The sequence below is a fragment of the Corylus avellana genome, chromosome 10 (genome assembly GCF_965113065.1).
Source record: "Corylus avellana chromosome 10, dhCorAvel1.hap1.2, whole genome shotgun sequence".
NCBI lineage: Eukaryota > Viridiplantae > Streptophyta > Magnoliopsida > Fagales > Betulaceae > Corylus > Corylus avellana.
In genome coordinates this window covers 5,766,970-5,794,834 of record NC_142499.1, presented here as the reverse complement: position 1 = coordinate 5,794,834, position 27,865 = coordinate 5,766,970, and the positions used below count along the sequence as shown (strand labels likewise).

General features: G+C 37.9%; 5 protein-coding genes across 8 annotated transcripts; 4 read left to right on the top strand and 1 right to left on the bottom strand.

Annotated features, from left to right (window-relative positions):
* Positions 1–283: 283 nt before the first annotated feature.
* Positions 284–1,246, top strand: LOC132162216 (uncharacterized). Its single transcript, XM_059572480.2, has one exon. It carries the CDS (start codon positions 284–286, stop codon positions 1,244–1,246), a length of 963 nt encoding a protein of 320 aa, XP_059428463.2.
* Positions 1,247–1,528: 282 nt separating this feature from the next.
* On the top strand, positions 1,529–2,242 carry LOC132162215 (uncharacterized). Its single transcript, XM_059572479.2, has 2 exons — positions 1,529–1,832; positions 2,037–2,242. Exons 1-2 carry the CDS (start codon positions 1,529–1,531, stop codon positions 2,240–2,242), a joined length of 510 nt encoding a protein of 169 aa, XP_059428462.2.
* A 3,827-nt stretch (positions 2,243–6,069) lies between these two features.
* LOC132191292 (DEAD-box ATP-dependent RNA helicase 37) lies at positions 6,070–15,038 on the top strand. Of its 3 annotated transcripts, none has more exons than XM_059606241.2 (7): positions 6,070–6,200; positions 6,834–7,695; positions 7,807–7,890; positions 11,848–12,090; positions 12,868–13,035; positions 13,241–13,354; positions 14,446–15,038. In XM_059606241.2, exons 2-7 carry the CDS (start codon positions 6,949–6,951, stop codon positions 14,932–14,934), a joined length of 1,845 nt encoding a protein of 614 aa, XP_059462224.1. In that variant the 5' UTR covers positions 6,070–6,200; positions 6,834–6,948; the 3' UTR covers positions 14,935–15,038. The 3 variants fall into 3 exon arrangements, with proteins under 3 accessions (XP_059462224.1, XP_088367090.1, XP_059462223.1); XM_088510964.1 differs by having other exon boundaries at positions 6,070–6,296; XM_059606240.2 differs by having other exon boundaries at positions 6,070–6,420.
* On the bottom strand, positions 14,982–20,078 carry LOC132191293 (Ubiquitin carboxyl-terminal hydrolase family protein). 2 transcript variants are annotated; one of them, XM_059606242.2, is made up of 2 exons: positions 18,609–20,078; positions 14,982–16,111 (listed from the first exon to the last, which is right to left on the bottom strand). In XM_059606242.2, the coding sequence occupies exon 1, from the start codon at positions 19,977–19,979 to the stop codon at positions 18,675–18,677; it is 1,305 nt and encodes a 434-aa protein (XP_059462225.2). In that variant the 5' UTR covers positions 19,980–20,078; the 3' UTR covers positions 14,982–16,111; positions 18,609–18,674. The 2 variants fall into 2 exon arrangements, with proteins under 2 accessions (XP_059462225.2, XP_059462226.2); XM_059606243.2 differs by having other exon boundaries at positions 14,982–16,090.
* Positions 20,079–20,309: 231 nt separating this feature from the next.
* LOC132162214 (RNI-like superfamily protein) lies at positions 20,310–27,116 on the top strand. Its single transcript, XM_059572478.2, has 13 exons — positions 20,310–20,508; positions 20,599–20,658; positions 20,991–21,074; positions 22,159–22,289; positions 22,400–22,475; positions 23,071–23,141; positions 23,498–23,584; positions 23,677–23,749; positions 23,835–23,902; positions 24,001–24,069; positions 25,584–25,689; positions 25,792–25,908; positions 26,868–27,116. Exons 1-12 carry the CDS (start codon positions 20,350–20,352, stop codon positions 25,855–25,857), a joined length of 1,050 nt encoding a protein of 349 aa, XP_059428461.2. The 5' UTR covers positions 20,310–20,349; the 3' UTR covers positions 25,858–25,908; positions 26,868–27,116.
* The last annotated feature ends 749 nt before the right edge of the window (positions 27,117–27,865 follow it).

Genomic DNA, 27,865 nt, shown 5'->3' with positions numbered 1-27,865 from the left:
ATTCCCTGTTAACTTACAAGATGACATTCAACGTGCTTGTATTAAAGGAAAACCATGTCAACCTAAGCTTTCGGAATATCCATTTTCAGGAACGGGTAATAATCGTCGCCGATTTCAAGCCTCTTGGTTTGAGACATACTCAACTTGGTTGTAGTACTCAGAGTCAAAGGATACTATATTTTGTCTTCAATGCTATGTTTTTGCTAAGAAACCAACAGGTCGTCCAGAATCATATGCATTTACAGGGAAATGTTTTAACAATTGGAAAAAGGCAAGCGATGGGATGAATAGTTCTTTAATGAGACATGTGGGGACAGATCTAAATTCACCACATAATATTGCCATGAAATGTTGTGAGGATCTAATGAATCAGTCAGGGCATATTGACAAGATAGTTGAAAAGCAAACATTACAAAAAACAAAGAATAATCGGTTGCGGCTCAAAACCTCTATAGATAGTGTTAAATGGCTTGCATTCCAAACATGTCTCTTTAGAGGTCACGATGAAAGCTCTAGCTCGAAAAATCAAGGTAACTTCATTAAATTGGTAAAGCTCCTAGCAAACTATAATGACGATGTTGCTAGATTTGTCTTGGAAAATGTTCCGAAAAATGCCAAATATACATCGCCTAAAATTCAAAAGGAAATCCTACATATCATTGCAAATAAAGTGCGGGATGTGATTAAAAAAGAAATTAGAGATGCCAAATTTTGCATTCTCGTTGATGAAGCTCGGGATGAATCAAAAAGGGAGCAAATGGCTACTATTTTGAGGTTTGTTGATAAAGATGGTTTTATTAGGGAGCGATTCTTTCATATTGTGCATGTTAAAGATACTTCTGCATCAACTTTGAAAAAAGAGATATGTGTTGTTCTTTCTCGTTACAACCTCCAAATCGTAAATATTCGAGGCCAAGGATATGATGGAGTTAGTAATATGCGTGGTGAATTAAATTTGTTACAAGCTTTATTTGTTAGGGATTGTCCATATGCATATTATGCGCATTGCATGACTCATAAACTACAATTAGCTTTAGTTGCAGCATCTAGAGAAGTCAAGCACATTTATCAATTCTTTAGACAGTTGGCTTCAATTGTTAATATTGTTGGGGGTTCTTCTAAACGTCATGATGACTTGCAATCTATCCACGTTGTTGAAATTGAAAATTTGGTTGCTTCTAATGCAATTGAGACTGAAAAGAGGGTAAACCAAATTGGCAATTTGCAACGACCTGGAGATACTTGATGGTAATCTCATTATCAATCTGTTTGTAGCATGATAAGAATATTTGGTGCAACTTGTTCAGTTATCAACAAGATCTCAAATGAGGGAGCTAATTATTCTCAACGTGGTGATGCTGAAGCGACTTACATGATATTAACATCATTTGAATTTATTTTGATGTTGCATTTGATGAAAGAAATTATGAGACTCAAGAATATGCTTCGCCAAACTTTGCAACAAAAGTCACTAGACATTTTAAATGTCATGAGTCAAGTTTCAACTACACAATTACTCATTCAAAAGATGAGAGATGATGGGTGGGAGCCTTTGCTTGCTACTGTTAAATCATTTTGTGAAGAAAATGATATTGATATTCATGATATGAATGCTCATTACACTAGAGTTCGAGGTAGATCTCGTCGTCAAGATGAAGGGTCTCCGACAATAATGGAGCATCATTTTAGAGTTGATATATTTACTGCTGCAATAGACTTCCAGTTACAAGAATTGAAAAATAGATTTAGTGAGCAAGCTGTGGAACTCCTCACTCTTAGCGTCGCTTTAAGCCCTAAAGATGCATACAAATCATTTAAGATTGATGATATATGTAAGTTAGCTAAGAAGTTTTATCCTCGAGATTTCACTGAGCAAGAAAAAATTTGTTTGAAATTTCAGTTGCAGCATTATAAGCTTGATGTGCCAAAGCATCAAGATTTTCAAAATATGTCTACATTATCTTAGTTATGCAAAGGATTGGCAGTTTCAAAAAAATCAAAGATTTATCCTTTGATTGACAGATTGATTCGTCTAGTGTTGACTCTCCCTGTTTCTACTGCAACTACAAAACGAGCTTTTTCTGCCATGAAACTTATAAAGACTAGATTGCGTACTAGAATGCAAGATGAGTTTCTTGCAGACCATTTGGTAGTTTATATTGAGAAAGAAATTGCTAAGAATTTCACTTCAGAGATAATAATGGATGAATTTTATCCCATTAGTGATTGTCGCCGAGCATAATTTGAAGGAGAAACCATGTTCTTTTTTTTTGGATTTTTTTTGTACCTGTCCATTGCAGAGAAAGTTCTCTTGATCTTTTTTATAATGATTCTATAGACATGCAACTTTTATAATGTTGTACAATTTAATATGAAATTAAATTTAAGAGTTCTCAGTTTTTATTTAGCATAAATACACACCTATAAAGAAAGACTATGTATATCTATATATTTATGTATTATACAAGTCCGTCCCCCCAATCCAAAAATCCTAGTTCCGCCCCTAGGAGGAGGGATGGCCCTCCCTCCATCCTCCCTTTCTTTCCTTCTCATTTTGTCTTCCCTCGTGCTCGACCTCTTTTCCTCCTACATGCACAATGTTTTCTATCTATCTACCGTTGACTACATCTCTGTTGCACCATGTCACTCGACTCCTCCTCTATTCAGCTCCTGCATGTTCACTGCTTGATGTCCACCCCTCTACAACCCAAATATGCTATGGTTCTTAGATGTGTTTTCTTTAAAGTGCGATCTACCTTCCTCCATTAGATCTGAAATCCACACGCTAGTCCACCGCCCTCATCGGCCTTCCAACTCCTAACCCCCGCCTTTTGTTCCTCCATCAACCCTTCACACTCCAGTCCACTCGCCAGTCAGTGGACTTCTCATGCTGTTTTTCCTCCTTCTCCACCGCCGATGCTGCTTTTTGTTGGATTTTTTTTTGTTGTTGTTTTTCTACTTGTTTCGTTGTTTATGTGTCATTGTTTTTGTTGTTTCTGCATTTTCGTTATTTACTTTATTTCATTGTATTTTTCTATTGTGTTTGTTGGGTTTTGTGAGTTTTAGTCTCTTTATGTTATTGAGGTCTCTCTATGTTGTGGAGACTAGTGCTACCATAGATAGTACTCAATTTTCTTTGGTTACATATTTGGATTTCGAAAATGTCTTTCCCGCTCTAGCTTCTTACTAGTGGTGGATGTGGTTCGCAATCGGGGTGCAAATAATTTGGACCTCTTGAGATTCTTAGACTTGTAAATAGGGTTGGGGAACCTCTTGAGGTTCGTGATTCTTTTTGTGCTTATTTTGCTTCAGTAATTGCTATATGTGATTCATCGGAGATAATCGAGTCACTTGTTTAGCCCAATTTCAACTATTGGTTTGTTTATTTGCATTTGCATTGTTACTTTTTTTGTGGGTATGCTATTGGAGGAGCTCACCCATTTTCGGTATTTTAATCTCTTGTAACTATTTTTCAATTTAATTACACACTCGAAAATATTGATTGTGAATTGCAAAACTTTATTTCTCCCTCTAGGATATCATGTTTGATATTATTTCCACTTGACAGGACACCAATGACATTGGATCGTTAAATACCGATTTTTGTGTTGATACAAACAAGCCGATTGGTTTATAAGACCTAATTCTCGTCCCAAAGTTTGAGTTACACATGAAATGTTATGATTTATGGTCGCTGAAAACTACTCACGAAAAGTCTAAATGGTGGAAATTCTAGCCGCTCCCTCAAGATCAATCGAGTTATAACCTAACTTAGCCCTACTAGGATATTAGTGGTTCACAAGACGATTAATATTAATTAGGCTTGTGTGAGTCATTTTCCACTACGAAGAGCCAAACGCACTACCTAGTACATGCCAAATCTCATGAGAATTTTTTTAATAGAAAAAAAAAAAATCATATTAAATTGGTGTTAAGTATAAGGGAAAATTATTTATTTAATTTATGGAGTTTGCAATTGTATCAAATTGATTCGTGGGTATCAAAAGTGTCTTAAAATGATCATAAGGTATATTATTTGTCCGAAATGGTCATTGATATAAGTTATTTGACAAAAACCGTTTGATGCACATGCAGATCCGTGCATGTCACACCCAATCACTAATTGACACGTGGCATGAGTGATGCCTCGACTTATTATAAAATTATATAGTTTTACCCTTAAAGGCAATATGGTACATCTACAAATGCTAAATAAATAACTTTCCCATATATATAAATATATTTATGCTGTAATCTTTGAGTTACACATTTTTTTTTTGAGTTATAACTCTGGTCCTTTCATGACATACCTGCCAATGATATTTAGGACACGAGGGGCTCTAATGCTCTATGGTTTGAGATCAGCTGTTTTTAATTTTATAGTCACTACCTGAAGATTTATATTTGATAATGACATTGTAGAATTACAAATAAAAATATGCTCCATTACAATATCCAAACCACATAGTAAACTAAGAATATATATCTGTATATATATACAAAATAATTGTTCGCTCAGAACCAGTGTTTATGAGAGGCTTAAACAGTAAAAAAATTAAAGGCGCTGTCTCAAAATACGTTCACTCAAAACCAAGAACATAAGAGGTATAAACAGTGAAAAATTACAAGTGTTATCTCAAACCAATTAGGCCATAACCTAACACAAAAAAGGCTAGTAACACCCAAGCCAAGTGACTTCTTTCATAAGTAATCCTAACTTTGCTCGAGACTTCTTTCATAAGTAATCCTAACTTGCCCACGGGAAGAAGTAAGTGCCAACTTACTAAAAGAAACAGGGACAAAAGAAAAAGAAAAAAAGGTAGAGAACAAAACTCCACAGAAAGCTTTAGATACAATCATGCAAAGACTTTAATAACTTGTCCGGTAAGAACAACATCCGGATTTGAACATGTTTTGGATGAAGCAATTGCTGCAATTGGCAGATTTATATCATGCAATTCAGGGCAGTTCAATAAAAAAATGAGGATAAGGCAAAAAAAAAAATTAATATTAATACAAATTACTAATGAATTGTTAATATATTATTCTCAATCGATAATATAACTAATATTTTATATTTCTTATAAGATAAATAATTGTAACTATGATTTAATTAGCTATGTACTAAAATCAACGATCGGATTGAACTCATAACAACGACCAACTAAAATCAACGGTTTTTGATTTTTTAATTTTTATTATTTTTTTAAACTCATAGCAATGTCAAATGGCCTCCTCTCATTTTATTTTTCTCAAGGTTTATTTATTTATTTTATTATTATTTTTAACCTTTTTTTTTTTTTTTTTTATAACTAAAAATTATTATAAAAGATTTTTGTTGGAGCCTTTTATAAATTAAGAGCCTTAAGCGATTACCGAGCGGGTCCGATTGCAATTCCTTAGAATTGCAAAAGCTTATAATTCTGCAGAGCTAGGTTGTTTATTTAAAATGAATGATCTTGAGTCATATAAACCTAAAAAAAAGCAAAATAACTAAAGGGATGGTCCGATCACCCCAAGAGGTAGTCCAATGGGTAATCCCGCCGAATCAAAATCCTCTACATTTTAGGGTGCATGCTTGAATTACTAGCATTTTGAGCGCTTAAGAGAGTTGCAAAGCCCACCTATCTCGTGCACGTTGAGGTGTAATACTTACCTACATGAAACACATGAATATGCAACCCCTTTTTATAGAATTATCCGAATTGCTTGTAATTTAGACACTCTAAATGCAAGTTCGGCCACCTCTTAAAAGTGATTGACCATTGTTTTATCTTGAGAAAATAGTCAACCGTTGGCTGACCACCTCAAGAAGTAATCCAACCAACCAACCATCCATTTAGTTAATTAATTTATTTTTCTAAGACTTAATATAAATTCAATTAGCCATTCATCTTGAACCAGCCGTCTGAAAATTTGGAATTGCAGGGAGCTGAATGGCACATAAAGCAGCCAACCCACATAACTGGATAATAATTAGTCTCGCCTTAACCTCACAATTACTGTAATTAATTAGAATATAGAAACCCATTTTAGGGACGCCAACGCATTTCTCTCTCTTTTTATGTCGCCAGTTTCCTTACTGTGTGGGACACCCGTTTGCTTAAGATTTTTTTTTCTCTCTCTCTTTTTCTTTTTCTCTCTGGTTTGGTAGCGACGAAAGTGAAGGAAGAAAGAGTATTGATCCGTGTTGAAAAAGGGTAAGCGACCTGAAAAAAATCTCATTCATCTTTGACAAGTGGAAAATAACCGATATTTTCTCTCCCGTGTCCGATCCAGTTCGTCTTCACGAACAAGTTAGGGTTTCGAAATTTCATTTTCAGATCCAGTTTCGCCATTCACAGCTTCTTCTTTCTCTCTCATTACCACCATTTTCGTCCGCTCTCTCTCTCACAGTATTTTTCTGGGCCACAGAGCTAGGCATAGAGCTTGCTCTCGTTGTTGTTGTTTTTTGGATGTGAGCTCGTTGATGTATTTGTATGGAAAATCCGATTTCGTCACTGTTTTTTTTTTGGTCTATTCTGATTGTGCTGTGCAATTTGTATTTGTTGTGATGGCATTTTTTCAAGCTTGTATTTTGATCTGTTTAGCATGGCATTCATTGTCGTAACAAATTGTTCTTTTTTCTAATTTTTGACGAATCTAGTGTTAAAGACTAATTTCGTCACTACCCTTTGTCAATTTTTTATGATCTCCATTGTTGTGACAACTATATACATTTTGTATAACTGCATGGTTTTTCGTTATCATTTCTATTTTTTTTGGGAGATATATTCATTTAAGCTTAATTGTACTTGATGAATCAAGTTAATGATTTGCTGTGTTATATATAGGGCAAAGTCATAAGAGGAAAATTTGATTTGGACCCAAAATTTCGCTTTTCACATTTTGGTGGAGTAGGGTGTTGGTTGTGGTCGCTGAGCTTTTATTAGTAAGAGGTTTGCAAGTATGAGAACTTCATGGGCAGATTCTGTGGCCAACTCTGCATCTGAGAATGCAGCCACTGGTTCTTCCGAAAGCAATGGCTTGAAACGGCCTACCAGGTCAACCTATGTCCCGCCCCATCTCCGTAATAGGCAACCTTCTTCATCAGATCACCCACCTCCAGTGCACACTACTCCTTCACCAGCCAATGGTCGGGTTGGATATGGTGGACCCCCAACTGGGTCGCGCTGGGGTGGAGGGTCTAGGCCTGATTTCGGGCGTGTGGGAGATAATGGTTCAGGTGGTGGACGAGGCGGTAGTGGATGGAGCAGTCGAGGTGGGGGGAGGGAGCGGGAGGTGAACCCTTTCGGTGATGATGACAATACAGAGGAGGAGTTTAGTGAGCAAGAAAACACGGGTATTAACTTTGAGGCTTATGATGATATCCCGGTGGAGACGAGTGGGGACAATGTGCCACCTGCTGTGAATACGTTTGCGGAGATAGACTTGGGGGAGGCATTGAATCTAAATATTCGGAGGTGCAAGTATGTGAAACCAACTCCTGTTCAACGTTATGCTATACCAATTTCTCTTGCGGGGCGGGATTTGATGGCTTGTGCTCAGACAGGGTCAGGGAAGACTGCTGCCTTTTGCTTTCCAATCATCAGTGGAATCATGCGGGGGCAGTATGTTCAGAGACCACCACGAGGAGCACGTACTGTGTACCCTCTTGCTCTAATTCTTTCCCCAACAAGGGAGCTATCATGCCAGGTGGAATACTTGTTTATACTACTTACTTGATGAGCATTACGAGAGTTTTGCAAATTTTTGATATGGGTATTCTGTGTCTCTGATTTTTGTTCTATTGTCATTGATTTGTAGATCCATGACGAAGCAAAAAAGTTTTCCTATCAAACTGGTGTCAAGGTGGTCGTTGCTTATGGAGGAGCACCAATCAACCAACAGGTTTTCATTATATTGATAATAGTTGTGGTGTACTGATTCGTTGGCCTCTTTGTTTGCTTTTATATTGTTTGGTTGTTATCTTTCTAAGTTGTCAACTGCTTGACGTTAAATTTTATTCCAGACACAATGTTTCTATCTTACCCTGCATTTATTTATTTGGTTTTGTTTAATTTTTCTTCTTTATAACTTTGTATAATGATGAAAATACGCATTCAAAGACAAATTGTGTTGGTTTTTATTTCTAAGGTGGCCTTTGTACCTTTTGTAGTTGGCGGGGCAACTTAATTATGTGTGCCAGGTTTGGCAACTTAGATTTTGTTGCTTTCATAAGGCTCAGTTGTGTTTCCTTAGTAGCTCTGCATGCCGAACTGTTACTTTCAAATTTTTTGAAGTTGTTGCTTTTCCTGGATTAATTATGGCAAGTGTGTTGGTGATAGTGACTTTTTTGGATGTTGGTATTCTGGTACTGCACAGATGAGTGCTTTGGGGATAGTAAGTTAGTTTTATGCTTAAAAGTTTGGGATTTCTGAAATTAGCCGTGGATGGCTTATTGAGGCTGAGGACATTAGATGATGGTGTTTCTTATTGAAATTTGAATAATAATAATAATAATGCTTGAGGAAACATGAGAGGAGTATAAATCTATTCTCTAGTGTAAACTATTGTTGGAGGTTTTGAGGGGAGTGATGGTTGCTTTATGCAGACAGAAGGAATTTTGTGTGTTGCAAAGGGATAGCCTTTTATCATAGAGGTTTTATGTCAATAGCTGTTTCTAGTACAAAAACACGCACACATTTTTTATGTTACTTAGGATATGAACAAGGCATAGCTTTTCTTTGCAAAATTTTTAAGTAACTATTATTCAAGATTCTATAACCATGTTGATTGAATTATTTTACAGAAAATAGATAACCGCCTGGGTAATTACCTTCCCTTGTTGAGTTTTGCCTCTTGGGTAGTGGTTATTATTGCCATATAAGATGGAGGTGATTCATGGTATAGTGATTGGGCTCTTTAAATGGCTTCGCTGAAGTTTTAGCTTCTTGTAAATTTGAGGGGAGTTTGTTTTGCAGTACGTTTCAATATGGAGATACTGTTAATTTTGATAATGGCTGAATTGTTGTGGGGTTGTTGACTGCTTGTTTTGGCTGGTCAAATATGGGGGGGGGGGGGGGGGGGTTGTGGGGGGTTGGCACAGCCGCACATGCTTTTGCTTTAGTGAATGTCTTTACTGTATTGATGCGGAACGAGTTATTAGTATTTGATTTAATTTTTAAGAGTCAATTCAATAATGAGCATTGCCCTGTTAGGTAAGTCAATAAATTTATGTTAGGTAAGTTAATAAATGGGCGATGCCCTAGGGTTTGGTTGAAGTCTATTTAAGCATGCTTTGTCCTCCAATGGAGACAGAATTTGATGGAATAAAATCATGTTGTGATTTTCTCTCCGTCTTCTTCTCTCTCTCTCTCTCTCCCCCCCCCCCCCCCTTCTCTCTCTTTTTCTCCCCGAGCTTCTCTCTTCTCTCTCTTTCCCGGCTGCACACAACAAATTGTGAAACCAAACCACTTCCATACAACCCAAACCATTGGTGTAAAAAAAAAAAAATCATCTCCACCAGTTTCAACCCTTCAAAACCAAACAGTGTATCGACTCCAACCTCCCCCTTCTCTCTCTTTTTCTCCCCGAGCTTCTCTCTTCTCTCTCTTTCCCGGCTGCGCACAACAAATTGTGAAACCAAACCACTTCCATACAACCCAAACCATTGGTGTAAAAAAAAAAAACCATCTCCACCAGTTTCAACCCTTCAAAACCAAACAATGTATCGACTCCAACCTCCCCCATGGCTGGAACCCACCACATCACCACCAATCAACCATCAACGACAAACATCCAAACAACCAATCCAAACTGGATACCACCACTGAAATCCACAAAAAAAAAAAAAAAAAATTCCCTAACAGGCCACTCTCCCCCATCGGAATCCCCTCACCCCACACTACTGTGCCACCACCACCCAATTGCCAAACCCACCTCTCTGCCACCACCCAAAACCAAACCAACCACTGCGCTGCAACTTCCCAATTTGGTCTGCGCCACACATGCACCCTGCATGCCAGACGTGCCACCAACCACAGAGCCATCAAGCCCTGTTGGCCTTCTCCACCATCAGCCCATCGCCCAGACAGTAGCGTGACTGCCTCATATAGCACCGCCACGTTCTCTAACGCTGCCATGTCCTGCTGTCACATCCCTTTCTGGAAAATCGTGCCCAAGAACCACACCACCACTCCAGCTACCAGATGTGTTCTTCCTGATCATGCTTGCACTCGATTGTGTGAGAGAAGACCTATACAAATCTCTATTTATTTTGCCTACAAAGCACCGAAAGAAACATTGATTTTGAAGAGAAGTGTGACAATTGGGATTTGTTGAAAATAAAGGCATGTTTTGGACCCTAGCGCATTGGGCCTTTTCAAGACTTGGGCTTGGATCCAATATTTTAGCATATGTTTTTAATCTTTCAGTATTTCAAAACTTGAGGTCGATTTTTTTTTACCCATGGGAGAATGATGCCAAATGAATTATTAGTATTTAATTTTTTAGAGTCGATGGTCTATGCCGTCCTTAGGCAAGCTTGGTTGTAAAGGGAAAGGCTCTAGGATTACAAGCCATGATCTAAAAAGTGAATAAACCAGGATTCGATTCTAATGGAGGAGAGCGTATAGGGATACGATCGGAGAAAGTCGAGAATCGTCGGGTTTGCTTCCCAGATTCTCTAGAGTGAAGTGATTCATGGGAAGAAGAAAAGCACATATAACTGAATTCCGCCCCTACTTAAAAGTACTCCCAAAGATCGGCTATCTGCAGGACGTACTTGTGATGTTGACTTAGGAATGAATTAGCCAAGTGCACATTTTGTGTCCCTTACTGCTAGTCTTGTTGGGACTGTGGAAATGAGAGGACTCGTCGGTGTCGATGTCACTACAACCATGGGACGTGACCTTCCAAAACCACCGATACACCCCATCGCTATCCTTTTAGCCTTCCGCAATATGCATTTTCTAGTCAGCTTCCTATTTTTGGAAGTCCGTCCCATCTGACAAATAACACTTATATCTATCCTGCACCCTCTTCTCAGCTTGCGTGGCTTCTTATCTTAGCCTATCTTGCCCCTCTAGGTTATTTTGGGTAATTCAATAGTGGGCATTGCTCGGTTAGGTGAATCAATAAAACTATGTTAGGTAAGTTAATAAATGGGCGTTGCCCTAGGATTCAGTCGGAGTCTATTTAAGCATGCTTTGTACTCCAATAGAGACATTATTTGATGGAATAAAATTATGACAAAGTGATCTTTCTCGTGCCGTTTCTCTCTCTCTCTCTCTCTCTCTCTCTCTCTCTCTTTTCCCCAACTTCTCTCTCTCTCTCTCTCTCTCTCCTGGATTCTCTCGTTCTTTCTCTCCTATCTCCCATCTATCTATTTTCTTTAGTTATTCACTAGAACAATTATGATTTAGAAGTTGATCTGGGGCAAGTGTTTGGATCTATTATGACATAGCCATGAGATGCTCAACAAAACACTTTTTAATCTTATATGACATGAGGTGCGCAACGAATACTTTTCAATCTTTTCAGGCCTTTGAATTGAGGCAAAATATTTTTTTTTTGTGCAACACGGTATTCGTTTCTCAATTATAAGTTCCTAAATGGAACTACTTTATGTATTTAGCTTTTCTCTCTTCTTTAGCTTCTTTCTCCTCTCTTTCCCATATTTTCACATTGTAATTCTGGTGATTCTTGTTTGTTCCGCATTATAGTTCCATAGTTTTTTTTTATCTGATTCTTTTTTTTTTTTTTTGTGCGCGTTGGGGGGTGGGGGGATTTTTAATAGTTCTCAGCTTGATCATTTTTGCAAATATCTTCCACCTACTTTTATACTAATACTTGTTGTGTGCTCAGTTGCGAGAGCTTGAGAGAGGAGTTGATATTCTTGTGGCAACCCCAGGACGATTGGTTGATTTGCTTGAGAGGGCTAGAGTGTCATTGCAGATGATCCGATATCTGGCACTTGATGAGGCAGATCGGATGCTGGATATGGGTTTTGAGCCTCAAATCCGGAAGATAGTGGAGCAAATGGACATGCCTCCACCAGGTGAGAGGCAGACATTGCTGTTTAGCGCCACCTTTCCTAAAGAGATACAGGTTAGTCTTGATTGTTGCATTTAAATTTGTTTGTTTGGTTATTGTATTGCAAGTTATGGATATTTTATGTTGTTCGCTGAATTGTCATGGACATTATTTTTATTATTATTAGAAGAAGAATAAGAAGACACCTTCCAAATTCTTCATGTATCTATGTTTTGAAAACCATTTTCTTAGAATGAAAAACTGTTTTAAAAAAACATGTTCTCATGCAGCCATTGTAAACAGTGGTGCATGGAGATGGAGGGGTCCCCTGCATGTAGAGGGGGGCGGTGGGCGATCTCCACCCCGCAGAGGGGTGGGGTGTGGAACTTCTTCCCTGCAGAGGGGCTTGGAGGGGATGGTCTGCTCCCCTCTGTGAGAAAGATGAAGTCACCCTCATAACACATCACCTCCCACCGCCCCCCTTTGCAAGGGTGGAGATCCACCCGCAGAGGTCGGCGGTGGGGTGGAGACTGGCATGAGGGGTGGGTCTTCCACCAACTCCATGCCTTCTGTGGGGGTGGACACCAGAAGTGGAGAGAGGGGAGACCCAACTCCCTCTAGTGAATGGGTGGCGGCCTCCATCCCTCACAGACGAGGGGTGGTGGCTGCAACCCATGGAGGCCAGCAAGGGGCTTTTTTTTTTTGGTTGCTTTTTTCAGTTTCCAAAACACTTAAAATCTATTGAAAACAAAACACAAAAACTTATTCAAACAGGCTGAAAGTTTTTGTAAGAAAGGGTCCCTTCAATTGTGTCTATCTGATAGCTTCTTTTGCAATTGGCGTGGTATGCAGAGACTGGCATCTGATTTTCTTTCAAATTACATATTTTTGGCGGTTGGAAGGGTTGGTTCAAGTACTGATTTGATTGTTCAAAGAGTTGAATTTGTTCAAGAGTCTGACAAGAGAAGCCATCTTATGGACCTTCTTCATGCTCAGAGGGAAAATGGAGTTCAGGGCAAGGTAACTTGAGACATGCTCGTATTCTTCACTTTGGACTTACCCCTGAAGTTCCTTCTATTTTATTTGTCTTTTGGAGTAAACTTGGTGTTTTCTTCCAAAATTGACACTTACGCTGCTAGTTCAGAAGAAATCCTCTCTAATTCAATTTGACGGGTTTATTTATTTTTAGTACACTGTTGATAATTGCTTGTCTTCGAATTTGCAGCAATCTTTGACATTAGTTTTTGTGGAGACAAAGAAGGGAGCCGACTCATTGGAGCATTGGTTGTGTCTTAATGGGTTTCCTGCAACTACCATTCATGGCGATAGATCACAACAGGTGAATTTGTTGGAATAGATCAATTAAATGAAGTGTTAGATATATTCTGAATCTTGTATATTTTCAATTTTATTGACTTGAAAGTATGCATTGTTGATGAGTTGACGTGTTCATATTGCCTATCCTACATGTGAGTTTGACTTGTGCTATTGTGTTTGTATCATCACTAACATAATAATTAGTAGTGTGCATCATCAAATATGTAGAATCCTGATCTCGATATCAGAATTTCGATGATAATATTTTCCCTGCTTATTACAATCAATATCAAGCCCCCCCACCCCCTTTTAATTTAGATATAATTAAATTTGTGCAAATTAGCAATGTGAACATCTAATTACTTTTTTAGCAACAATCACATGATGCAGTGTATGATTCCACAAGATTCAAATTCCAAATATCTGGCAGGATTTTTTTTTTTCAAGGTTGCAACTTGCTTATTCTGTACCAACTTTAGGGACCTCAAAATAGTGATCGTTAAACACCTCCCCCCCCCCCCCCCCCCCACCCCCACCCCCACCCCCCTTGTATCGTGACAATCGGACCCCCCAAAAAGGGGTGATTTTTACCTTTTCCAACGTTTTGGTGATTTCTCTTTGGATTCAAAATAGGATATTGCCTTAGAGAATATTATGTAAGAAAAAGAGCTTCTCTGCTGGGATGATTGGCAGCTTGAAAGTATCTGATGAGCTGTGCCTAGCCTGCCTTATGTGTCAATAAGCCTTAGCCAAGTGAGGCCAAGCTCATTTTGATGTTCATGAGCCTAAGCCAAGCTAGCCAAGCCATAGCTATTATCAACAAGCAGAAGAAAACATTTCCAGTGTCTACTGTAGTTATCTTGTCTAGTTAAAAGTTTCTGTTTAATACCCAATTATCGTTGAATGTAACACTGCTTTCTGATTTGGGAATAGAAAGAGTAGGCACTTACCAGTTATAAGATGAAAAATGCTTAGTTGATAGCTGTCTCATGTTTTTTAATGCATCCTTTTGTCATTTGGTTTGCATCGACCATTCCATCATTTGCCATAATTTAAGTATTTTACATTATTATTATAATGTCATCGCCTTATTGTACATGATTTTGTATGCAGGAAAGAGAACATGCATTGAGATTGTTCAAGAGTGGAAAGGCACCAATTTTAGTGGCAACAGATGTAGCAGCACGTGGTCTTGATATTCCTCATGTAGCTCATGTGGTAAACTTTGATCTGCCCAATGACATTGATGATTATGTTCACCGGATAGGACGGACGGGGCGAGCTGGAAAAACAGGATTGGCAACGGCCTTCTTTAACGATAATAATTTGTCAATGGCAAGGCCGCTAGCTGATCTAATGCAAGAAGCAAATCAGGAAGTACCTCATTGGCTTACACGTTATGCATCAAGGGCTTCCTATGGTGGTGGTGGCAGAAATCGGCGGTCTGGGGGAGGCCGATTTGGTGGCCGTGATTTTAGGAGGGATGGTTCATTTAATAGGCCTACAGATCACTATGGTGGAGCAAATAGTAGCAGTGGATATGGGTATTCTGGTGGTTATGGTGGGGGGTATGGTCAAGGTGTGACCAGTGCTTGGGATTAATGTCCCTGCTGTACGCTGAAATTGTTGCCCCTAGTTTTCTCACAGTATATATATATTTTTTCTAGAACTCAAGGATTGTTGTATTCTCATTCGTTTTTGCTTTATTTCTCGTGTTCATCCGGGTTCTAATGTAGGAAATGCTATGTAGAAATTCATGGAGGGGGCTGTAGGTTTGGTATAAGCATCAGTATTTATAGGTGGCTTGGTTGGCAGAGATGGGCTTCCGTGTTCGACTGTGTCTGTGGACACAATACAAGTTGGTTAGAGTATTTTTCTTCTTTTTCTCATTTTGGTCTGAGACCTATTGAGTATAAACATACATCAGGTGCAGCTATTAGTTGGTGGAAGGGATACCATCCAAATGGTATGTCTGGTGCCAATTAACGTAATTGCAGGATATATTCTGATTCTTGGATAGTGCATTTAGTAGAGATAAATGTGTGCATGGGGAAAACTTGGGTGGGCGGACAATCATCGTCACGCTTCTGGGTGGGATGGGCAGCGGATGCCTGTACGAACAGGTGAGGCTTGGGAGAGGTTTAAATATTTGGCCGGGCACATTTGCACTTGGGAGATGATTGGAGGGAAAAAAACGAAGGGGGGACGCATTTATGCTTGTATTTGATGAGGCTACGTATAATATGGTTGTCAAAATGATGGAAGCTCTACATCCTATGCCGGAAAGTGGCATCAACCAAAGTCTCTGGTCTCCTGAAAATTGGAAGCAGTCGGGCAGAATTAATTACTCATTTTGATATCTCGTTATTTACAAAGGTTAACATTTAAAGAGAAAAAAGGTCCAACGAAAAGAAAAGGGAATTTTCATACAAAGATGCTTAGTAAATTTCGAGCAAATAAGAAAGCATGATCAAAACTTTATTCCGAAGGAGAGGCAAACTCCACGAATCAAACTTATTCTGATGTTACCCTGCAAATTTCCCTGAATATTTCTTTGTTCAAACAATAGTTGAGATTGTTACAATACCAAAATGTATACCTCCAATTTCTTATATGATCCATGGCTCTTCTATCAACTCATTCCTCTATTCATTGTAACATTAGTTACTGCATCAAATTTCCCTTGAATTAGTTTTTGACATATCATCTTGATGAAGTTTTGCCGTACCCTTGTAGCTTGACATGCTGTTTGAGCAACCTGATACAAAATAAGCCAACACTTGAAGGCCCAAAACAAGAGCTTTCATTTGTTAAAGATAATTCACAAGTAAAAGTTTTCAATTGGAAGCTGGGATCTCTCTTGTTAAATAATAGTAGCAAACCACAGGCATCAATATAATAAAGAATACAATCTTTTATGAATGGTGAATCTCTCTCTAGTCGACACAGAATATATCAAACATAAAAGCACAGGCCGATGTACTTATTAAAAAGATTTTGGAAAAAAAAAAAAAAGAAAGGAACAAAGAAAGAATTGTCATGATCCAAATACACCATAACAAAAGAAAAAGTTGAAGGAGCTATTATAGCTAGAAGTCTGCTTAATTCTCACTGCATATATTTTTCTAGATGCTACACACACACACACACACACACACACACACACATATATATATATATATATTTTCTAGGCAATTCTAGATGCTATTTAAATTTTCCTATAACGGAATGCAAAATCGAAGCATACGATCATATTAACTGCTTGCACTAAGTCAGCTTCTCTATCGTAAATACAAACAAGCTCCTTGTTCTTTCACACAAAACCAAAGATTAGGTGTCCAAACAGCACTGTTTAGTGACATTATAAGCCATTTTCTTTCATTCAAAATTATCAGTACAACTGTACTGAATGACATAAAAGTAGCTGGCAATTCGAATACCTATATATGGCACAAGAGATGTAAGAAAAGGTGTTCTATAATTGTTAACATGCCTAATGATTTCTGAATCTAATAAAATGCTTCACCGTGAATGTAAAACTCTAGTTGCATGTCACTACAAAGGTGATCGATCTCAGGCACTTCTTTCTCCAGCAACACGCATATCAGAACATGAGTAATAACACCGCATCCATAGTGGTAATCACTTAACATTGCAAATGGTCTGTTGTCTTGTCTTGATTTCTAACGACAGATACGGGATCAATTGATCCAAATAGTGACTACAAGAACTTGAACGCTAGATTTTCCTTGTTGTGGTTGCCCCCTTAACAGTTAACTTATAACCTGTTTGAAAGAGTTGGGGTGCCCCACTTAGCTGAAAGCGGTTGGAGCTTTCTTGTAGAAAACGTTCAGAAGTTGCTAGATCTAATGCTGACAACAATCACCCAAATAGGATGATTAACCATTTCCCTCTTATGCATTAAGCTTACATGCCCGTGTAAGTAAAAACGAGAGTTCAATGTAAGATTGCTTCAGTCTCCCAAGCATAAAATGAAATTTATATTAATAATGATAAAGAACATCTTCATTTCACTTTACACTAAAAGAATGGGACTGTTTGTTATACATGCTGAGGAGGTGCGGTTTTGGGGAGAAATGGTGTACTTGGATAACTCATTTTATCTCTTGGCTAATCGGTTTTGGTGAACGACACTTCCACCAGCTTTTTTAGTAGTTCTCATGGTCTAAAACAGGGAAAACTTCATCTCCGTTGTTGTTTGTTATTGTTATAGAGGCTTTAGATAAGATCGCAACTGCAGTGAGAGGGGTGGGGGGGAGGGGTATCTGGTTTTTCCATCAGGCTTAGGGCTAGTGGGATTGATATCTCTCATCTTTTGTTTGCAAAATTTGATTTTTTTGTGGAGCTCACCTGCGTCATTTGTGGTGCTGATTTTTATGTTTTGAAGCCAGTTCGGGTTTGAAGATTAATTTGGCCAAGTCATAGTTGATCCCTATAGGTAATGTCAAAAATGTAGAAGATATGGCTTGTATTTTGGGTTGTGGGGTCTCCTCTTTGCCTTGGAAGTACCTAGGTCGCCTACTGGATGCTACTTTTAAGGCCAATTCTATTTGGGACGGCATTATTAAGAAGGCTGAGCCCCATTTGGTTGGTTGGAAGATGTTTACTTGTCTAAACAGGAAGAATAACCTTCATTAAGAGCACTTGGTCCAATTTTCCTACTTACTCCCACACCCCCCCCCCCCCCCCCCCCCAGAGAGTTGCTAGCTGCATTGAGAAGTTACAACAAGATTTCTTGGATGTGCCCTTTGTGTTTTTAATGAAGTTTATTTACTTACTAAAAAAAAAAAACTTAACACTAAAAGAATTTCTAAACCGGATCTCAAGCAACAGATGAGCTTACTCTATTGTGATTAATAAGGTCATCAGCATTTTGACTTCTGAACACATAATGTTTCACATATAAGTATTGGCAGCATATTTTAATATAAAAGCATAACATACATTTGTTGAATTTTGTCCTTCCAAATCAAATGATAAGTAAGCATCAATATATTTACCAACAGGACATAAACTTGTCTAATCAAAACAATTCGGTTTTTGCCTTGGTGCAAGTAATGAGAAGTAAAGCCATAATCTCATACTGTTCATATTATTTGCAAAGGAAAGTTTAAATAACAACGCAGAGAGAATTTTGCTCAGAGTCAGCAGCAAGACCAAAACAGACAATGAATGTGCATAGAATGTAGAGAAAGATAGTCCTAGTAATCCCCGAGAGCAATCTAAAAGCACTACTTTCAAGCAGAATTCCTTACCTTGAGCCACTGATCAATGTTTTTCTATTTTGCATTTGAGTAAACCTCAATTCTGTCATACAAGCACTACTCTTCATCAGACCCTTCCTCCACCTCTGAAATTTCCTCCTCATAGCACTCATCACCCGCTTCATCCTCTTCTGCCTCAGAACCTTCTTGCTCTGTCTCATCTTCCATATCATCAAGTAAAATGTCTTGCTGAGGTAGCAAGTTTACACCTTTACCACGATAAAGAAGCCCTGTTCTCATAACATGATAAAACTTCTCCCTGGCACGTACAAGAGGATGTGGGTTTACAAGTTTTCCCCGGCGGTACCCTTCTCTAATAGCCACAGTCGTTGTTTTACACTTCAGTGACAGGTAGAAAATCCCTGGATACCTTGTAAATATTCGAGTAAACTTATGTGGAAGATTCAGTTCCTCCCTCAAGCTTCTGAGGTAGTTCCTTTTAGTCTTTTTGTGAATAGTCAAGCTCAACATCTCATGCAAAACCCCAACAACTCGTTTCTCCATAAGATCACTATTAGGATCAATTTTACTAGAATCCTCATACGGTGAAATGTATGGTAACTTCTGAAACTCCTCCATCCACGTCTTCACCTTCTTCTGTGCCCCGTAACCCCTCGGAAAACTCATGGGGAATGCCAATGCCGTTTGCCCCCTCTTGAATTGCCTATACTCATTACCCAATTTACTACTCTCATTACTCCTCTCTAATGCCGAGGCTGCGAATTCCTCACGCCATTCTGCGAGTCGCAAGCACGCGACCCCATTCGAGGCCTTAATGAATCGAAAATGATACGGGTACTTCGGAACCAATACTTTAGCAAAATCATCTGGCAAACCCAGATCCCATTTCAACGGATACAAAGATTGCAACTCTATAGTCCTAGTTTTCATCATCATAAGCAATCTACAGAGCCTCTCCACAGTGTCACTCTCACGGTCTTGGTGAATAGTTTGCTCTTGTGAGTCTAACAATAATGCAGTGTCTGTTAACTTAAAGCAAGGAAAATTGGCGTAACGGGTGTGAGGGAATTCGTGAAAGAGAGTGGGGTACCTGCGCAAGAAGCGGAGAACGGGGACGGTGAGGCCGAGAAGCTTTTGCCAATCGGCGACGGACTTGGCAGTGAGAAAACCGGTTGGGGAGCGCTTGATAGCGTCCTTGAGGAGGCAGGCAGCCTTGAGATCGGTCTCGGTGTCGATGATGTGGTCCAGGCTTCGGTTCTTGACCCATTTGAGACGGACCCTAGTTATGCCTCGGCATTGGTGGCATTGGTGAGGAAGAAGAAGAAGGTTGTGGCTCTCAGAGGGGGTGGGCTTCTGGGATTTTAGGATTGAGAAGAGGAAGTGTTTGATTTTGAAGCTCATGTTCGTGCGGCGTAAGTGTTTGAGAAAATGTCTCAGAGGATATTCATTTGCCTGTACTGCCAAAGCACAAATGAGAATTGCGAGTCTTTATGTGCACAGTCCACGTCATGAAGCGATATGCCGAGTGGCGGGACAGTGGCCGTGGATTGAAATACGAAATCATTGAGCAACGTCGTATGGGCTGAAAATAGATAAGTTTTAATATTAGCCGTAGATTTAAAATAACAGGAGATGTCCTGTTATTTCTCCACAGCATGTAAGCCGGACCCATGCGAAGTATCTTAACCCATGTAGAAAAACGTTTGTCGAAATACTCGAAACACAAAACATACTCACAAAAAAAAAAAAAAAAAAACCACAAAACAACAAGATGGAAGAAGCAGAAGCAGAGTTCATATGGAACAGAGAAACAATCCCGAAGGTCCTCAAAATCGTGAGCACGAGACTTCCTCAGAGAGACCTCATCTCTCTCCTTTTGGTCAGTCCATGGCTTTACCGTACCCTGATCTCTTATCCTTCTCTCTGGCAGGTAGTGTTTTGTCTTTAAGTCATCTCGTGTGATTTTTTATTGGGTACGAATGTTATATCGGTTTGCGTGATCTGGGTTTTCATTGTTCAGGTTATTGATTTATGTGAGATGGGTAATGCCGGAAATCGGCTTGTGGCTGCTCTTTCACTGGTTAGTAGAAGTTCAGATTGCCAAAAAGTTACAATTTCTTTGTTTTGTTTTTTCAATGAATGATGAATATTTTATGTTGAATGAAATAACAGAAGTAATGGGTCAGCCATTTTAAGGTTAGAGTTTGAAAATATTCAATATTGGATCATATGGCAGTCGTACTGTTAAAGTGATAAAATGGTGGTTAATTTATTTTGGGGTGAATATAGAGGGTAGTAATGGGTGTTGTCACTGAGGGGGATAGTTGTGTGATTTGCCTTGCTGAGGTTATTGCAATTGTTGTTTAAAATTAAGGATGATTTTGTGGTGATTATTGTTTTTGTATTTTGTAGCCAAGATATCATCATGTGAAGGAGATAAAGCTTGAATTTGCGCAAGATATTGAGGACAAACATCTTGAACTCCTTAAAATCAAGGTAACACATGTTGCTGTGGTTTGAATTTGTACTAAATTTCATTTGTTGAAAAACTTGAAAGGCTTGGACAGTATGGTGTGTGAGTTGCAATGTTGGGCACCGACAACCATATTATGTTCCTCATTACATAGATCCTGGTTTTATCATCATAAGCTATATGTAACATAAGTATAGCTTGCTGTTTGGAAGGATTTTCCCTGGGGAAAAGAAGGGTGATCTTATATCATAAGCCATATTTTAAGCAGCATTATGAGCGTGCTAGGTAGAGAGAGAAGAGAAAAAAGGAAGCTTATTGATTTACAGGTTCTAGAATTCTTAACTTTGGGGATGGTTCAACCACTCTCCTGGCCAATCTGGGGTGGTTGTGATAGTGTCTCATAGGACTGAACATCCAGCTCATCATCATGGGATAAGACGTGGGTGGTAGTTCTTAGCTTCAGTTGTTAACTTTATCCTTTATTGCCAATATTTGTTAACATGGGTAGTGGGTAGTTTATTTAGGTTGTGGGTAATTATCTTTAGTTATGTAGGTAGTTTTCTTTAGTAAAAGTAGTAACCGTTGTTGTATTAAGTTTATATATATGTGTGACATTAGAATAAGAAAGGTAGAGAAGAAAGTGTTTGTATTGTGGTATTCCTCCAACCCTAAGTGCGGTTACTCCCACCCCAAGTGGAGATTATCAGTTCATCATTATTGACTCTGACTGAGACTTATTAGGTCAGACCACCCCCCATAGAATTTTTTATTTCAAATTTATATATATATATATATAGGGGACACATGTTATATTATTATTGGTGCTGATGTGGCACTTTGAAGATTTCGTCAAAATTTCAAAAGGAAGTTTGGGCTGGGGAATTATTTGCTATTTATGCTTACCACATGGAATGTTAAGCCACTTTTTATACCCTAGGAAGCTTATTGCAAATTTGTGCAACCATAGGGACTGATTTTGCATCTTTCCCTTTTAAATATCGTATGCTTTTGACCGGATGCTTTTCATAACTTAACATTCTATGGATTTTATTTTTTGATAAGTTGTAACTTTAAGATTTTATTGATGAAATTTTGAGAATTTTATAGTGCTTGGATTCTCTTCAAAACCTAGAGTCTTTGAATCTGAATGGCTGCCAAAAGATCTCCGATAAGGGAATTGAAGCTATAACCAGTGCCTGTCCTATACTGAAGGTTTTCGCTATCTATTGGAATGTGAGGTATTTTAATATTCACTAGACTGTAAATCAACATGAATTTTTCAAATCCTATTTTTAGATGTAAACTTTGCTCATTACTGATGAATTTCGAAATATGAATTTAACTTCAGGATTACAGATATGGGTATGAAGCATCTGGTGAATAACTGCAAACGTGTAACCAATTTGAACTTAAGTGGGTGTAAGGTATTTCATTGCTAGGTTTAATCCTACTAGCTGCATTCTAAACTATATATAGTAATACTTGCATATGTACGAACAAAGACAAAAATATAGGTGACCATATATATTATTTAGGTACATCCCTTATTATAAAGGTGACCATGCATGTATAATTATAAATTTGCTGTGACACGTGGTTACTCTTGGTTCTGCATGTTTTATGAGAAAAGGCCAGAAGGAAGCTTTTCACTTTTTACAGCATGCATTGCATTACTTTGTTGTTAGTATGAGTGACTGAAACCTCTGGAGTGCTTTTGCATTAATTTAAACCACTTGTCATATGCTATAATATAGCTCAGTGTGAAAATTCCCAAGGAGTATTATGAAATATTTACTCACGTTATGCCCTCCATTAGAGGCAAAAGGAATGCATGTAGGTGGAAGTCCTTTTTATTTCCTTTTTATGATCTAATTTTTAACCAGCGAAACAATATGTGAATCATGACATGTCCATCTTTTGAATGTTTACGATTATATCTTGCATCCATTACTCAGCTGTTGAGTTTGAATATTTATCTTGAAGGATTCTTTCAACATGGTACTTTGATGTGCTTTGCAGAATATTTCAGACGAAAGTTTGCAATTAGTTGCTGAGAATTATCCGAAGTTAGAGTCGTTGAACCTGACTAGGTAACATTGGTCTATATATAGATTATATTGGATAATTGGAAAACACTTATTTTTGGGAAATGAAAATAATTTATCTGCTGTTATATCATGACACAGATTTCACAACAATCATTTCTTGATGGCATTGCTTTAGGCTATGATCATCTGAAAAATGATAATTTGATGGCATATTTTACTGGCACAGATGCTGGTCAGGATGGGTTATTATTGTTTGCTAATTCTGTAAAGTATGCAATTCTTCATCTTGAAATTTTTGCATTCTAGATGATGGTCAAGTGATATGGTGAATTTACTTGCCATGAGTAAAAAACTTATGTTCGTGCTCATGCTTACATTTCATAATTTGGCATACCTAGGTGCATCAAATTAACAGATCATGGATTGCTGCAGATATTGCTCAAATGCTCCTTTCTCCAGAGTCTAAACGTCTATGCCCTTTCTGGGTATGCAATTGATCCTTTGTATGTTAAATTTAAAATTAGTTCTTGCTGTGATTTGACTGGTTGCATTGCCTATTTTTTTTTCTTTCCCAAAGCTTCACAGATGAAGCTTACAAAAGAATATCACTTCTATCCCATCTTAAGTTCTTAGACCTATGTGGTGCCCAGGTAAAATCTCAGATTTGCTGAACAACCTTTTTGCACACAGTTTACCAAACTGAGGATTGATACTAATCAGAAATGTTATTTTCAGAATATATCAGATGAAGGACTTTCCTGTATAGCTAAATGCACGAACCTTGTATCTCTCAATTTGACATGGTAACTAAAACTTTCAATCTCCCTAAAGATATCTTTGAAGAAAAGGAGATAGATTGAATGAGATTTTATAAACCAATATCGTCTTTTTTTCCTGATAGGTGCGTCCGAATCACTGATGCTGGGGTCATAGCCATTGCGCAGGGTTGCACCTCTCTAGAATTCCTTAGGTAATCCTGATAAGAAAATATTTAAAGAACTGAAATATCTTAGATTTCCCAATCCATTTTGACTTGAGCAGTTGTAATCTCTTGTCATTTACTTGCTTTAATTTTACATAAGAAACTTGTCTATGTTCTTGTCTCAAGATGATGATGTTTGATTTTGGCTTCTATTAGTTAGCTATTTACGAACTCATAAAATCACTTCTGGTTTCATAAAACCTTTTCAAATGGCTGGTTTACCCATAACTTTGAGGTGATGCTATTTATAAGCCAAGCCGAGCCTGAGAAGGTCTTATTGCATTGAGGCTACAAATATGCAAGCACTCATGGGCACCTCGCACTGGTTTGAGCTGGTTGTTTTGCTGATTTAATTATTGAGCTGACCTTGAGAGCTCGGATAAGACAAGTTTGAGCCCAAGCTAAGCTGGGCTTGGCCATGTGCTCATGAGCCCGCCTCATATGCATTTGTATAAGTTCTTGTTTTTTGTTTTTGTTTGTTTGTTTGTTTGTTTGTTTTTTTCTTTTAATTGCTTTTACGCTGATATTTACATGGAAGTTAATATATTTATGGCTGGATAAGCTCGTTCCACATCCCCCTCTTCCACCTAGATCTGTATGGCTCAAGTTCCAAACTCTTTTTGCGTGATCATCAAATCATTAGACACTGATTCTAACATCCTTCTCTGTGTCTCTCATTTCTTTAGGTAATTGAAGGGGTTACGGTTTGGTTTGTCTGTCTTTATTCTTTGGGTGTTGAATGGGTTACAATTTGGTTACGTTCTGGTTGTTTCAGAGTGCTTTGATAGAATTAATCTTGAACTTACTAGGCTTGACATCAAACTTGGGCTTCAAGCTGAGCTGATGAGGTAATGTAAGAAAACCCAACCCAGCTCCAGCTTCATATTCTACTGACCAAGTGGGACCAGTAAACTCAAGGATTGAGCTCTTCTCAGCTTGGTTGCATCCCTAGCCACATTCAACTGATCTAGCACATTGCTTCTGATCCATTGAGCCAAGCTCAAGTGCTCATGTACTGGGCTTGGCCGGTGCAACTACACCTCTAACTGGAAAAAAAAGATAGTAAAAGATGTTCATTACTCAAAGGAGGAACTGATGTTGTCACTTTTGGTTTAGAAAATTTGCAAATCATTTTGGAAGCCTTTTAATTTGTTTATTTTTTGAATGTTATGCCTAAAGTGCAATAACAACTGATTAAGCATCAGGTTATCTGAAATTTCATTGGTGAAGCTTTTGGGGTTCACTTGATTTTCTTGATCTAGGGTTCAGGATTAGTGTCATTGAATTTCTAGTTAGTTAGGTAAAACAGATATCATGTATACAAAAAACCAAGATCAGAGAAATACAATGCTTTGATTGTAGATTGTAGAGCATATAAAGCTTTCATGGCCTATCCCATGCCCTTGTGATGACACCTTAAGGCATGCTGTGACCCTTATGCCTATTAGTTGTTTTTCTTGCGATGGTTTCTATAACTGATGTCATGAAAGAATGTGATGCAGCTTGTTTGGAATAACTGGGGTGACTGATAAATGTCTGGAGACCCTCTCAAGGTCCTGCTCGAATACAATCACAACCCTTGATGCGAATGGATGTATTGGCATTAAGGTAATGACCCTTTCTGTTTAGTGATTTCTTTGTTTTCTGCATAGCAAATTATAGTCATTAACTGGATTAGTGTTTGTGATTGTATGCTTTTTTTCCTCATAGAGACGGAGCCGTGATGAACTGCTTCATTTGTTCCCATATCTGAAGTGCTTCAAAGTGCACAGCTAACGCGTGGCCCATGAAATTTGCTAATAACAGGATCATCTCCTTGCAGACAAGGTATTGTACCTGCTTAGCTACCAAATTGCTTGAAGTAAATTAGCAAACACCGCCATAATAAGTAATAAAAACAATCTATCCTTAGCTGCTCTGTCTTTGTGCTGTATTTGAACTTCATTTCATCTTCATGAGGTCCTCCCTTTTATGATTACTTAGATGTTGACTGTTTGTAGTGATTTCATCCTTCATCTAAATGATAAATATTTACAATAAAATTCTATGAGAAAGGAAATAGATTGGTTTTAATCTAACATAGCCCGGGCCCTTGATTTAGAAATGATTACCAAATCATCACTTCTTATTGAAGGGGAAAATAGTGATTACTTGTGTTCTGCTTTGCCAACAATAAAAGAAATGGAACTTTGCTATTTTTTGAACGTCACGAATGTGGTAAATTCAAATATTTTCTTTGTTCTGGTCCCTTTTCTTAGAAAGTAATCTAATTATTATTGTCTGCGTAGACCTATATCCACACTTAAAAGGAAAGTTTCTTAAAAAACCCCAGGGAAACATTTTCGATTAGAAAATTCTGTTCTTGTGAACATGCTAGAAGGAGGTGAATATTACATGGGAGTGCGTGCTGCTGATCACCATTCATTTCCTGTAAATTTTGTTGATACTCTCTCTCATTTTTTTTTTCTCTGCTTTTTTGGATGATTCTGGTAGTTTTATTAATATTTTGGTAAAGTACCTTCAGTTGATTGATTGATTGTCCACTGGATAAGTTCAAGTAGACAAAGGGCTAACTCCCCGAGGGGGTTAACCTATAATCCTTGTGGTTTATTAGGGAATTATGAAGTTGGTCCAAAGGCACTGCATATCTTTGATCAATGTTTGAACCATAATGAAAGATTGGACATATAATGCACGTTGGCTCTGTTATCTGGCTAAACTCCAATTGATCATGAGGTCATTTAAATCTTCTGAGTTTACTCTATTATGTTTGTCTGAGGTTACAGGATAGATGTAGGGAACTTGGGTTTCATTTTTCTCAGTGGGAAATAAATGAAGAGCAGAGAATTTTGTAGAAACAGGTGGGACTTCATGCATGCTGCTGCCTGAAAACATGCAGAGGAATAGGGATTCGTTTCTTGGTTCCCTCACAAAATATTATCTCATAATGTATCCGTGTGATGTTACTCTCATTGATTACACATTTGGAACTGTTTATTTGCTTACATCAATGAAGGCAAGAGATTGTTCTTTTATGGTTGAAAAATAATGGTTGAATATTTGAAAGGCTGACAACTTCTAAACTATGTTTCCAACAGGTTCCTATAAAAGAAAATGAACTTCTCTTGATTGAGAAAAATTTGATCCATGAAATTGTATCAATACTTGAACTATATGTTTGGACCCATCTTGGGTTTAGACAAATCATAGAAATTTGATTTTCTCCTGCTGCATATATCAACCCGTTACTTCTTAGATATATAAATGCCTATATTTTTGCATTTACTCTTCTACTTAGAGCGGAAAGGAGGATACTAATACGGGATTGAAAGGTACCAACCGAATAGCTGGACCAGATTTCAGATTTTTTTTTTTTTTTCCCCTGGCCGAAAGTCGGAACATAGGTAGAATTTTTGACCCCACCTTACATTTATAAAATATTTAGTTCTTAAAACGACACCGTTTTAAGCATATTGCTACTTTTTTTAAAAAATGCTTTTTGGAAGTACAAGCTCTTTCTCTCGAATAAGTTAAAGTGGTTGTAAATGTAAAATAGAATTTTAAAGGGTTAATTACATCTTTTGCCATCAACTACAAATAATTTACAAGTTCCAAGAACTTCCACAGGTTACACTTGGCCACACATTGAACTATCATTTTGTTACAAAAAATAAAAATAAAAAATCGTGTTATTAGGAAATTTAATCAAAATACATGAAATAACGAAAGGTCCCTAAATTTAGAAACTAAATTTACATAAATAAGCTTAAAATTAAACAAGTTC

Bases quoted from the DNA above. Each gene is read 5' to 3' on its own strand.
- LOC132191293 (XM_059606242.2), bottom strand. From the start codon at position 19,979: ATGAGCTTCAAAATCAAACACTTCCTCTTCTCAATCCTAAAATCCCAG.
- LOC132162216 (XM_059572480.2), top strand. From the start codon at position 284: ATGAATAGTTCTTTAATGAGACATGTGGGGACAGATCTAAATTCACCA.
- LOC132191292 (XM_059606241.2), top strand. From the start codon at position 6,949: ATGAGAACTTCATGGGCAGATTCTGTGGCCAACTCTGCATCTGAGAAT. The intron at 7,696-7,806 runs GTGGAATACTTG...ATTGATTTGTAG, and splicing joins CAAGGGAGCTATCATGCCAG to ATCCATGACGAAGCAAAAAA. The intron at 7,891-11,847 runs GTTTTCATTATA...TTGTGTGCTCAG, and splicing joins GAGCACCAATCAACCAACAG to TTGCGAGAGCTTGAGAGAGG.
- LOC132162215 (XM_059572479.2), top strand. From the start codon at position 1,529: ATGAGAGATGATGGGTGGGAGCCTTTGCTTGCTACTGTTAAATCATTT. The intron at 1,833-2,036 runs GTAAGTTAGCTA...TGATTCGTCTAG, and splicing joins ATTTAAGATTGATGATATAT to TGTTGACTCTCCCTGTTTCT.
- LOC132162214 (XM_059572478.2), top strand. From the start codon at position 20,350: ATGGAAGAAGCAGAAGCAGAGTTCATATGGAACAGAGAAACAATCCCG. The intron at 22,476-23,070 runs GTATTTCATTGC...TGTGCTTTGCAG, and splicing joins TGAACTTAAGTGGGTGTAAG to AATATTTCAGACGAAAGTTT. The intron at 23,585-23,676 runs GTATGCAATTGA...TCTTTCCCAAAG, and splicing joins AACGTCTATGCCCTTTCTGG to CTTCACAGATGAAGCTTACA.